At 33.6% G+C, this 12,715-nt stretch overlaps 1 protein-coding gene across 3 annotated transcripts in view; it reads left to right on the top strand.

The window, feature by feature from the left end:
• The window catches only part of LOC123873087 (transmembrane protein 151B-like), a 29,580-nt gene extending 19,682 nt beyond the window's left edge, over positions 1-9,898 (top strand). For all 3 annotated transcript variants that reach the window (XM_045917785.1, XM_045917784.1, XM_045917783.1), the window contains 5 exons: positions 2,168-2,252; positions 5,487-5,652; positions 6,403-6,526; positions 6,605-6,725; positions 7,031-9,898. In XM_045917785.1, coding sequence (XP_045773741.1) covers positions 2,168-2,252; positions 5,487-5,652; positions 6,403-6,526; positions 6,605-6,725; positions 7,031-7,930 — 1,396 coding nt within the window. In that variant the 3' untranslated portion in view covers positions 7,931-9,898. The remainder of the gene's footprint in view (positions 1-2,167; positions 2,253-5,486; positions 5,653-6,402; positions 6,527-6,604; positions 6,726-7,030) is intronic.
• The last annotated feature ends 2,817 nt before the right edge of the window (positions 9,899-12,715 follow it).

Raw genomic sequence — 12,715 nt, 5'->3', positions numbered from 1 at the left:
AACGCGCCTATAGTTTTAGAAAGAAGTGTCTGACTTTTGATCCATCAACAAATGTGAAAAAAGCGTCTGGAGGCCTCTTGAGAAAATAATAACTTTCGTTTCTGTATTCGGCCTTATTTTAATCATTTATTTATTTACTCATGTGTCTTAATATACCTAACATTTAATATACCTATAGCATGTAATATCTATACTCTGATGTTTTATAATAATTTTACCTACTCTTTCCTATTATGAAAATCTTTTGTAATGTTCGCTCTAACTACTTCAGTCACACAATTATGAAAATCTTGCATCATTTTTGCTGTTTTTCCCTAAAGCAGTTATGGAAAAGTTTTCAGCATTTTTGCACGTTGTACCATTAGTTATCAGTAAGTTTCGTTTCACTGGCTGAGTGCTCATATACTTACCTACCTACTGGGCAGATAAATTGATAAGGCTGTAATATGTCATAAAAGCGATTGTTAGAAAATATCTTATTTGTAGGAGTATACCTACAGTATGACAAAGTTATAAAACTGTCTTGTTACGTAACAATGCAACCTTGCAAGAGTCGTTTCAAAGCGATTTTTCGGAATTGAAACGGAATTGTTTTGCTTATTCTTATTCATTCAAAGAAGTTTCAAAGCAACAACTGTAAAATCTTATAAAACAAATCCGCTCAGTGTATTTTGAATCCCTGCATTTTCATAGTTGTTGAGATATCGTTCTGTATGTTTCATTCAAAAAACGAGTCAAACTGAGAACCTCCTACTCCTAAAAAGGTAGATAGTTCCGAAAAAACGTATAAAGACCTACCTACGTCACAGATTAGATAATTTTTACCTAACTGTGGCGAGGCCCAAAAGGAGGGTTATGTATTTGAGCTGTAGGTACGCATGTATATCCGTTTCTGTGTCCGCTCGTAACTGCTCAACAGCTCAACCTATTTTTGATTAATGATGTCATTATATTCATGTTTTTTTAAACCTTTTTAAATTAAGTACCTACCAACTTCTTTATTAAGTGCCTACAGTTTAATGATGTGGGTTGATCATGACAACAATGATGATGATGATAGTTTAATAATATTAGTTACATATAGGTATTTAAATATTATGTATCTTATTACTTAAACAAAAACAAATTAGCAAGCTGTTCTGCCAAAACTTAATAAGTAGGGGAAAATGTCCGAAAAGGTACTGCACGAAAATTTTAATTTCACGGCACCCTTTTATGCCATGTATGATGTTGTTACAATGGCACGTAATTAAAGCGGCCTAAAATACTCGACTAAAATTAAAAATTAAAAATTTACGAATTTTTCATGGCCGGCGGATCTATGTAATTCACTCATACAACGCAGAAAAATTACTATGTAGATATGTATTTACTTTTATCACTACAGAAAGTCATTATAAAGTAACTTTTTGATATTTTGTGACCGGTCTATAAACAGATTTCAGAAATTTGAATATTTTGAACTTAGCATTGACATATTACGTCCCAACTAGTTAAACTTCGGCATGAATATTGTAGCTCAAAACTTTCTCTACCGACCAATACCAAGCCCTCTAGGTATAATACCTATATAATGCGGTTTGAGCACAGTGTGGTTTGAGCTTTAGGGGCTAAACCACAGGATATCTATGTGCTAGAGAACCAAGCAAAAAATATTAGAAGGATAGATTTATTCACTGTAGTGTTCCGAGAAAAAAATGGCAATAAAACAATGTTAGCCGCTACAGGATCAAAAATCTAACTACCTATAGCGTTATAAAAAAAAACTATATAATAAGTATCAAAAAAACAAAAACAAATACGTAAATAATTTTTTGAAAAAAGCAACAAAGATTTGGTTGGTACTGTTTCCGATTAAAACTGAATATTCTCAATATTTTGAGCACTTTTATGGTTTCTTCCTATCAAAGAAATCGTGACTAATCGTGTTTCTATTTCATGACGAGTTTAAATTAAATTATGATAAAGTTAAGTTTATTATTAAAAAGTTTTTTCTGCAGTAATTAATTATTCGGCAAGTTACAAATTACCTCTTTGTCTCGGATAACTAATAATAATCCACCATATATTATGATTCCCTTGATGAAGTAACGAAGATTAATCGCTATCGTACCTCACTATTATTATAAGGTTACATACCATGTTCTATAGTAAACTTTTCTTCCAGGTGGAAAGCGATCTGCTACCATTACGTTAGGAGAAAACGACAAGTCACTAGATACCGTAACGGGGATGCCTACACTACCACACAGGTAAAGTAGATGAAAAGTAAAAATGTATACCTTAAGAGGGGTCTCTCCGTCACTCGCTTCATACAAACGTAGTTCCAATTTCATTTGAATATTAAGCAACCAAAGTCCATGAAATTTTGCAGACATATTCTAGAAACTAATATCTATGTCTGTGGTTTTCCAGATTTCTGTTAAAATACGATATTACGGATACGATTTAGTTTCACGTATTTTAATAGTAGGTAAGTATACCACGATAGGAATCAGTAGGAATATACATGTGACGGGTATACCAGTGTGTAGTTAGTATGGCCAATTAGTTTCCCCACGTTCGTTCATTACATTGTCCCTCTCATTGACTCGTATTCCTTCCGATCAATAAAATACGTTGATTCAAACAATGGGTAGGGAGAAATTTTCATCGAACCAAAAATTACCTATAGGCAGGTAGGTATAAAGCTGTTCAGGTTCTGTTCGGGCAATCTATTATTATACATAATTAATAATAATTATATACAGGTGAAAATTTACAATGTTCTCTTCTACCTTCTTCCACTTGTGGTTGAGAAAGCACACCATCCATGTTAGTTTCTCTAAATTGACAATTTAAAAGTCAAAGTCAAAGTCAAAATCATTTATTCAAAGTAGGTACGATTGTACGTACTCCTTTTGATGGTCGAAATTGTTAAATTTGTACGATATAGTAGTGATAATTAATTACGTAACTAAAAACTAAAGCTACGAGGGTTTCAAACGCGCCCAAGTCTGAGAAGAGCCCACAACAAACAAAAGCGGTAATAGCCCAGAGATAAGATAACTACTATAAACTCAGACGTCAAATACCTAGTATACACGTCAATTTCAAAATGATTATGCTTTCATCAAGTGCAAAGCCAATTTATAGCACAAAGGTTTATGCAGACATTTATGATTTATCCAGTCGTGAGAATTGTGGAGCTTCTCAGTTCTCTCCTGGATTATAATAGCTACTGAGAAATGCATAGCTTTTCGCGTATAATCTTCCTTCATAATAGAGTTCCGTTTTAGATATGAGTTGTACCTACTATAATCTATCCACTGAGAGAAGTTAATATAGGGTCTCTATAAGGTACATAACATAGACTGACAAAGACAAAAAGTCATTTACCATTTTGAGTGACCAACCAATTACAAACGAACCTGTTTTCTGTACTACTCTACATACAGGTACAACAAGAAAACAGTCGAAATTCAATTTGAAAACATAGGTGATTTTGATTGGTTGGTCACTCAAAACGGTTAACGCCCATTGACTTTTTGTCTTTGTCATTGGTATGAGATTACGTAACAGAGAGCTCTAGCCCTATTTTAACATCTCTTTGAGTAGTATATGTTAGTGTGTAATACAATATATTAATGACCGAGCGAAGTGAGCTCTGCGATCCGCGAATCTACCTTGGTGAATTCATACTTTGTCCGCCTTTGTATTAGTTCAGAGCCCAATTTGATTGAGACTCAAAGTCGTTGTTTTAGATTTCTTTCATCTTGGCAAACAATCTCAATGTCCTGCATTCTATCTCATAAGCTCCAAATACTGTCAACTAGGTCCTGCAACTGATACGTCAGTACAAATAAAAACTACTAAAAAGCAAACCTTTGCATAAGCTCCAATTTCGGATGGAACCACTAGTTATAATGTTTTTAGAATATACCTTTAAATATAGCGATACAATAAATCAACAGACACCGGCCTGCCTGTATCAATCAAGAGGCAGGGTGCAACGGGAGCAGGTAAGGCTGGCTTTGGCTAATGAGCTCGATTTCAAAACATCTCTGCTAAATCTCCCATAATTCGTGCAAATACATACGACATATTATCCGCGCTTTATGCAAAGCAGCTTTGCCATGAAATTTCACAAAGCTCGCTTGGCAATTGGTACACCAAAAAGATTGATTATATTATTGGAAAAGCACGAATTAGCCATTAATACCTACCCATGACTTTTGCGGAGCGGTAAGCGGTGCGGTGTGCGGTATACAATGAATCTAGAGTGAATTTATTGATGGTGTATATAAATAAATATAAATAAATAAATAAAAGTTTATTCAGCTCAACAAAATCACAAACAAAATAAAAAATAAAAATACAATTCATACAAATTATTAACTAAACTTAAAACTAGAAAATACTAAGACCAATATTGTGTCTGTGAGCTAAAAAGCGATATCGAGCGTTTTCACGTTCAGACTATAAAAATGAAAATATTTTCTACACATTTTACGCTCGTTTCTGCGTACGTGTTTAAACCCACGCTACATTTCGCGTTTCAATAAAACGGATGGGTGCGCGTGCACTCATTTGGGCGTGTTTGCGTAGCAATATGTATTGATGTATTTCACTGCCCGCGCATATATACGAGCTTATAAGCGCGTCTAAGCTCATACGAGATGCGCGTGTGACAAAAGGCGTGCCTGTGTATGTGCATGTAAAAATGAGCTTATACGTGTATAGCGCTAATCTGAAACTAAATCTATTATATTGCTTGCGTTCACGCATTGGAGTGATGCAAACGTTATAGGTTCCATAATTTTTGGTTGGCCGTGCTGCGCGCATTTACCACTTACAACTAGCGGAAAATTCATGGGCAGGCCGTTAGATATCCAAGCCTGACATAATATTAGGCTAGATGACCTGAGTGCACATTGGCTACTGTTGCCTGAGCGTAAAGCAACTCTAGTAGCCTAAGCGTTTGAAAAAGCAGCTCAAAAATCTCTACGGAAATTTTTCAGTGTGGTCGCCCGAGCCACCTCTGAGCTTTTTGAGCGCTTGCGAAAATTGACGGTTTAAAAGAATCGATCGCTCAGGTGATAGTTGCAAATGGACCCCCAGTCAATTTATTATTATGTACATTTATGATACTTAAGTAATTAAGACGGGTTTATAAGTAGTGCACTCCAAACAAACGTAGTTTGGCTGTCATTTAAATATGTTTTAGGTAAGTAATAATATCTGTGCCTGTGGTTATCCAGATTTCCGTTAAAATATTGAGTCTCAAAGTTGCACGATATCAAGAAGATCTTTTACATACAAATCTTTAAACCCGTGTAATTTTAAATCTACGTGGAAAACTGGCAAACAACGGACATACCTATTAGTTTCTAGAACGTGTCTACAAAATTGTATCAAGTCAAGATAATATTCAAGTGAAAACCAAACTACGTTTATATGGAGTAAGTGACGGAGAGGCCTCTGTTAATCATAAAACCTTTTATCAGGTGTATTACGAGAGAGTGAACACCCACAGTGCGAGCACGTCATTCGCACACGCATGCTGCGGGCAACGTGACGCATCTAGAAATCTTGTTTTGGACACGAATACACCCATCACTAAAGTACGCTTCAGCAAGGGGTTTGCTTTCGCCAATATCGAAGCAGCTAGTGGTAAGTATGCAAATACATCACACTAATATTATAAAGGCGAAATTTTGTGTGTATTTATGTGTGTATGTATATGTATGTGTGTGTGTATGTTTGTTACTTCTTCACGCAAAAACTACCTAACGGATTTGGCTGAAATTTGGAATGAAGATAGATAATATCCTGGATAAGCACATATTATGCTACTTTTTATCCCGGAAAATCAAAGAGTTCTCACGTGATGTTGAAAAACCTAAATCCACGCGGACGAAGTCGCGGGCATCAGCTAGTTTTTATATAATTGTTATTGAAATTAAAAGCTTTCATCCAAGTTTTTCTTAAAAATCTTTTTGCTCTATTATGCTATTGATATTCTGAGCTTGGATTGCCTAGAACGTATAGTTTTGTAGAAGAGGGGCCACCAAAGTGTGGTTATATTATATGAATAATTATAATTGATAATTTAATGAGCTTTAGCTGCAAGTGAAATTCAATCATTGCAATGCCTTGTCTAAAGAGATTAGTAAATCTGAATACATAGTAGGTATTATTATAATTGATATTGCATGTACTTACGTAAAGTTACCTTTTCATTCATTTATTGAAAGCCGATTTTAATCAGACAGCTTATTGATATTTGGGGCGCATTTATAAAAGGAATTAATTTTAATCATATACACATCTATTATTATTAAAACTACCGTATTTAATCATTTCATTTTCTTTTCACATACAATTTATGTATGTGTACCCTATACAATTTTTTTGTTTCAGAATTCGAAGACCAAAGGTCAAGATTTTTCGCAGAACATGAAAGATTCGATGATTTTATGGAAATGCGTGAAGGATTAGATTTAATAGGAGTTAGTTCCTTCAAAGAATACATGGTAGCTTACAGGTAGGTAACCAAACATATTTTATTTACAGCAATAAACGTTTTTTAACATAGTTTCACCAAACACTTTTTTCTTCCTAGGGATTCGGATCGGTGTCCCTGGTACTCATCTCAATTACTCTTTTGGACGCTATCCTGCCTTCTTCTTTCCTGGCCTCTTAGGATAATTATAGAATGTAACACCGCGTATGTACATTATACGGTAAGTTTTAGTTAATATTTAACATATTATATATTTTTTTAGATTAACACATAGGCTTTATTGAAAATATTACAATAAAACTTAAAGCTAGCCTTATCTAATTATGTACTATACAAATCATGCCCGCGTGGAATGGTGCCAAGAATACTGGCTGCATTTCCGCGTTGGACAGCCAGGCTGATCCGTTGCGCAAAAAATGAGCCAGCCCTTCTGTCACCCGATGAGGCTATTATTTTGACATACATATTTTGACTTCATATTACATACATATTATTTGATATCATAAAAACTAAATTTTGTTGCAGATAACAAAAATTTTTGGTACAAACTACGAATTAGACCCTAGTCGACAGTTAGATTTAGAAACACATTTGTCGGATACATTGCCACCAGTTCCTGCCACAAATTACGCTTGGGCGTTAGCTGACGAACAAAGTGCCATTCTGTGTTCTGCTGCAAGACCTCCACGGACACTTCCTCTATCACATGCATCTACTGTAGACAGCCTTGAATTATTCGCCGCTATTCGGGGCAACTGTGCCATTGTACCATCATACTCAGAAGCTATGCGCATCGATGCTGCCCTTAGAGAAGATCCAGCTGAGAACACTTCTAACGCTGGAGTCTTAATAGACATGGAGCCAGAAGAGAGACCAAATCGACCAACGATAAAAGCAGCTTCATTTGATGAACCACCAAGAAGGCCTAGAGTTAAGATCGCTAGTACCCATTCAAGTAACAACATTGCTGGTAGTGCTAGATCTCATGAAGCTAAACTACAGAACAGAAGATCCTGGGCGGGTGTTCTAACAACAGCTCGAAGTGCACGGCAAATTTTAGAAGACTTTACGAATAATTCTGTTAACTATCAACCTATACCTGAAACTCAAGTAACGAGAAATGGAGAAAACACGATCTATTTCTCTAGAGAGTTATCGCCTACTTGTTCGAGAGATCCATTCGGTGGCCGAGCATTAACGACGCCGACTGATGAGCCTCCGTCTTATGAAGAGGCGTTAAAGTTACCAGCTTTGAAGAAGTTGACGAGATCTATTACTGGAACAGATTTAGCGGGTCCTAGAAGAGCTTTCCTAAAGGATGTCTTATCTAATAGACGATCTTGTTTAGAGGGTGTTGGTGTTTTAGCGGGGACTAAAGTTGTTAGGTTACCGTACAGTGAGTCAGGTGAAGAAACACCTCTATAACGCTCCTATTTTCGAAGACTTTTTATGGTGCAATAAAGTTGTATTTATAATAAGAATTTATTTAGGCGATACATGTTATTAATAGAGGCCACATAAAGTGAGATTATTAAGTTATTTGTAAGCTTAGGAATTGTTATGCGCTAAAGAGCTTGCCCGGTTCTAATTTTATAATACTTAAAAAATCTATTGTAAAAGACTTGGAATTGATTATTTACAATTTTTTATCGCAATAGAGACTAATCGTCCAAATATGATTTCATAAGACCTTCGTATCAAATCTACTTTCTAAAGTCCTAACTCTAGATTATTTAATGAGAAAAATCTAGTAATGATTCTTGTAAATATTGCTTATTGCTTACATCTTTTATAGAATAGAATAGTCCTATTCCTAGTTATCTTTATTAGTCATACCTATATTTTTTGACTGTACTTCAAACTTGCTTGGTACTTGCTTGCTGATTTTCATTATCATATTTTATTTATTTTTGTTACTTGCTAATAATATTGTTGTAAATAAATGTAATTTTAAGGCAGTGCCTTGTATTAAATCTAGTGGTAGGCTTTATAATATGCTGTCTTCTAATGCTTCCAGTTTTTTTTTTATAATTTGTGTATTTTGTTTTGATATTTGTTTGTAATTATTCAATGATCTGCAAAAGACACAAACACAGAAGTTCACATATAGAATTAAGGCTTAACGCTTTTTAAATTATTTTTTATCGATGACTATTAATGTAAACATCTTTAATCGCACAATTTTTATAAATGATTTCTTACGTATTGAAACTGTTTAAATATAGATTTTACTACCCAAGTATTGTATTTGCCTCATTGTAATTTAGATGCTTTCCAAACCACACGTTAGCTTAGAATTTCTAGTCAACTTTCGACAACTATGGTGCACAAATTCCTTAAAATAAATAATGATTAGATTAAGTTGTTAAAGTTATGTTATTACCTAATTGTACATTGCCAAAAGTGATATTAAAGATACATAGTATGTACATCTAAAGAGTCTAGTTCAATTATTTTAGTGAATATTTGATAAAAACGGGCTTTTTAATGTTGTAAATGTTATCTGAAATATTTAGATATAACAAATATTGACTTGTGTAAAATGCAAACTACACTAAGAGTTAGTAGGTACCATACACATAAATTATTTCTGAAAAATGAATTGAAATTTTTGGTTTCAGTTCTACAATGCAAACTACTATTCTACTATTGGTTTTTACACCGTTTCGGGTTGACCTAAATTCTAGTACTACATAATACAATTTTAACGAAACCTATTTTGTGAAAAAAAAAATGTAAGGCTGAAGCCTAGCTACCTAAATACGGTATTTTACACAAGTCAATATTCCCACAGGTTCATTGTAAATATTACCCAGGTATTAAAATAATAAAAAAATGTTATATAAGTTATATAAGTGCCAACAAACTATATAGAATTGAAGGTAGGTAAATAAATTTTTCTCAAAATGTTTAGAATGCTGCAAATTCTAAATGTCAATTATGAATATTTAGGCTTCGTACTGACAAACTACTAAATGGCTAACTCATTCTCGTTCATGATCAATAAGATGTTAGCGTTAGATGAAACTCGTAGATAACACGCTTCTTAGCACACGTTTTTATGTTGAAAAAGTTGTTTCATCTGTCAGTCCGAAGGTTCTACATTACAAAATTCATTTTACCAAATTCACCTAATCACGCGAAATCGATAATCTATATCGATTTTGCAATTAGAATATCTGATTTTTGACTTGAAATACTTTATTTTTCCAACATAACTACTATTTAATTAATCTATTCTATAAAACGCTTTTAATTATTTATTTATTTACTCAAAGCAACAATTATTGTACAACTCGTAATGTAAGGTAGTCTACGCTATATAAATAAAATATTTTCGATTGTAAATTATGGGTGGACGAAACATGTTTATTATTTTCAATAAACGTTATGAGTAAACATTGTGTTTTGATTGTCACTACATAGTAGCGATGGGCGATTACTGCAAAAAAAATCAATGAATTGAACCGCTTCTGTGTAATAGCGTTGGGCGATTCTTTCTACTACACAGTAATCAAAGCGGTTACTCTTATTACCCATTTCGGGCTGGCGTTGTGGGCTGGGTTCGGTCGGTGAAGCAATAAAATTTTAGTTCATCAGCTCTCGACCTATGTATAAAAGCTCTTACATAATACTTCAGGACAAGAAAATTTGGTGCAAACTTTTCCTAAGCTCGTTACCAAACTATTTTCCCTTTACAGACGGAAGGCTCCTAAATCGATTTATTAACTTTTATCAAGATTTCCAACATAGATTTTATGTCTACAAAGTTTACACGATATTTATCCGAATTTTATCTACGCTAACTTTTTGTCACTAAAAATAGTAAAAACAATATTTAGATGAAAATTGTGTAATATTTTCGGGTAATATATTTTGCTACACCGACGAAAATGGCCCGATATATGAGGCCATTAACACAAATTCCTAACAAAATTGTTCAGTGTTTATATTTTTCCGGCATTTTTAACCCGTTAGGTATTCCTGAATTACTATCGTAAAAATAGATAATCAAGCAAAAATATTCCCGTTTATGAGTCTGTAAAAACTTATGTAAATACAGATTTACCTTACCTATTTAAATAAAGGTTTGGCTTCATTTAGATATCTAGGTACTTAGAGGCATTTAAATTTTTAATTACCTTCGAAACGTTTTCTACTTTTGTTATTCTTGGAAAAGGGCTTTTAATTTAAGTTAGTACGTTTTGGGATCCTGTATTAAACAATACTCGTAATTAATATTTATATTCAAAGAAATTAATAGTTTCTTCTGCTTGTATAACAAAGCTTAATAAGTACTTACTTTCCTCGCTAAGATAAACCTATAATAAAACCTAAGTTTCTAAAAACAACTTCATCTCTACTTAGAGATTCGTTTTGTTTTTACAAATATGTACATTACATGGAAGAGATGAAGTTCTGTTTACGTTGCAACATATGAATACATGCATCGCATCCGCGTAACTTTAAATGTTTCTTGAGCATTAATCGCTCTAGGATATGTATAGGACTTTCAGTGAACTTTTACAACGTTAGAATAATCCGCATTCGCGAATTTTCAACGCATGATTTTATTCGCAGAATTTTGTAATATTTTATGGAACCGCACGCACTTGCGAAAACTGCGAGCGGCTTCATACAATTTCTATGTCACATAATTAAATGCGGAAAAAATGCGCGGTGAAATTTCGCAGTGCGGGATTACCCTTAGGCGAAGGCAGAATAGGTTCTTTGAAAACTAAGCTTATTTTTCAAGAAGGTAATAAAATGCAACAAACTAAGAAGCTTATTACGCATCTCAATGCAGTACAATACTTACTCAATTTTATTTATTTGAGGTAAGAAGAAAAAGAACTAAAAGAGTAAGAAGTCAGGGTTAAACCCTCGAATTGTAACAAAGAGGTAATATACACGACCTCTTGATAATAAACTGTATGAATAATTCAGGTTATCTCGTCCCGAGTTCCTGCTTAGGGAATATTTTAAAGGCTGCAGGCACACTACCAGTGCTCCTTGTGGCGAAGACTGTTTCGCTAAAATAGTCGTTTTTACAGCAAGTAGGTATGGTAACTATCTAAAAGTCTTCTGTAAAATTTGTTCTAAATCGGTTGTAAAAGAAATTGGCCACAAAATAAAATCCCTTTAGAATAAAGAACTGACGTTTTATTTAGATTTTAGAGTAATGTACCTTTAACAAGTGTAAATTATAACACCCCCGACAAGTGAAGGTTACAGTAACTAAAAAAGAGCTGATAACTTTCAAACGGCTGAACCGATTTTTTGGATTATAGCTTGGTTATAGCAAAGAAAACCCTCAATCAAGCCACCTTTCAAATTAAAAAAAAAACTAAATTAGTATCGGTTCATTCGTTTAGGAGCTACGGTGCCACAGACAGATACACAGATTCACAGATACACACGTCAAACTTATAACACCCCTCTTTTTGGGTCGGGGTTTAAAAAACTACTAAGATTGTAATTTGATACTGATAGTTTCAATAGGTACTTACCCATTCCAATTTAGATGTACCTATTGCATATATCAATCTAGGAATTAATTAATTAAAATTGTACGAAACCATTTCCATCATGAAATCACTAATTATTTATTATCCAATATATTCATTGAACGATGTAGGTTCAGTGGTAGATGCATATTATTTATTATGGCTATTCAAAAGCATTTTTTTATAATAAAAATACATCACACGAAGGAATTTTTCAGACTTTTTTCAATTTGAGTAAAAAATTTAAGAATAGTCTTTTTTACATAGAATTCTAAGTTTTAACTTAGAAAATCTATAAATAGGCATCCTGCTCTTTTGAAGAGATCTACTAGTAGGTATGATATGATAATAGAGACCTCCACAACATTTCCGATCAATATATGTAGATAGATCTGTATACAAAACTGGTAAAAAATGCGTCGGGGAGTAGGAAAAGAAATGGCCCTCATCAATCAAAGGTGCTACTTGTCTGTGATTTATCTCTCTCACGTTCAACAGATTTATTATCACTTAGGTTACGAATTCTACCCTGGTTTTATACATATCGTAACTTTTTTCATGTTTTACATATAATTTTAGAGATGTTCCATTCAGATTAAGATAAATGGTGTTATCATCTATGTATATAATACATTATTATGATTATAGACAAGATGGCAAACCTGGAGAAAGTTCTTATGTTCCAAAGCCGGGGAGAGTCAGA

Source organism: Maniola jurtina, chromosome 16 (genome assembly GCF_905333055.1).
Source record: "Maniola jurtina chromosome 16, ilManJurt1.1, whole genome shotgun sequence".
Lineage (NCBI taxonomy): Eukaryota > Metazoa > Arthropoda > Insecta > Lepidoptera > Nymphalidae > Maniola > Maniola jurtina.
This window is presented reverse-complemented; position numbering and strand designations above follow the sequence as displayed.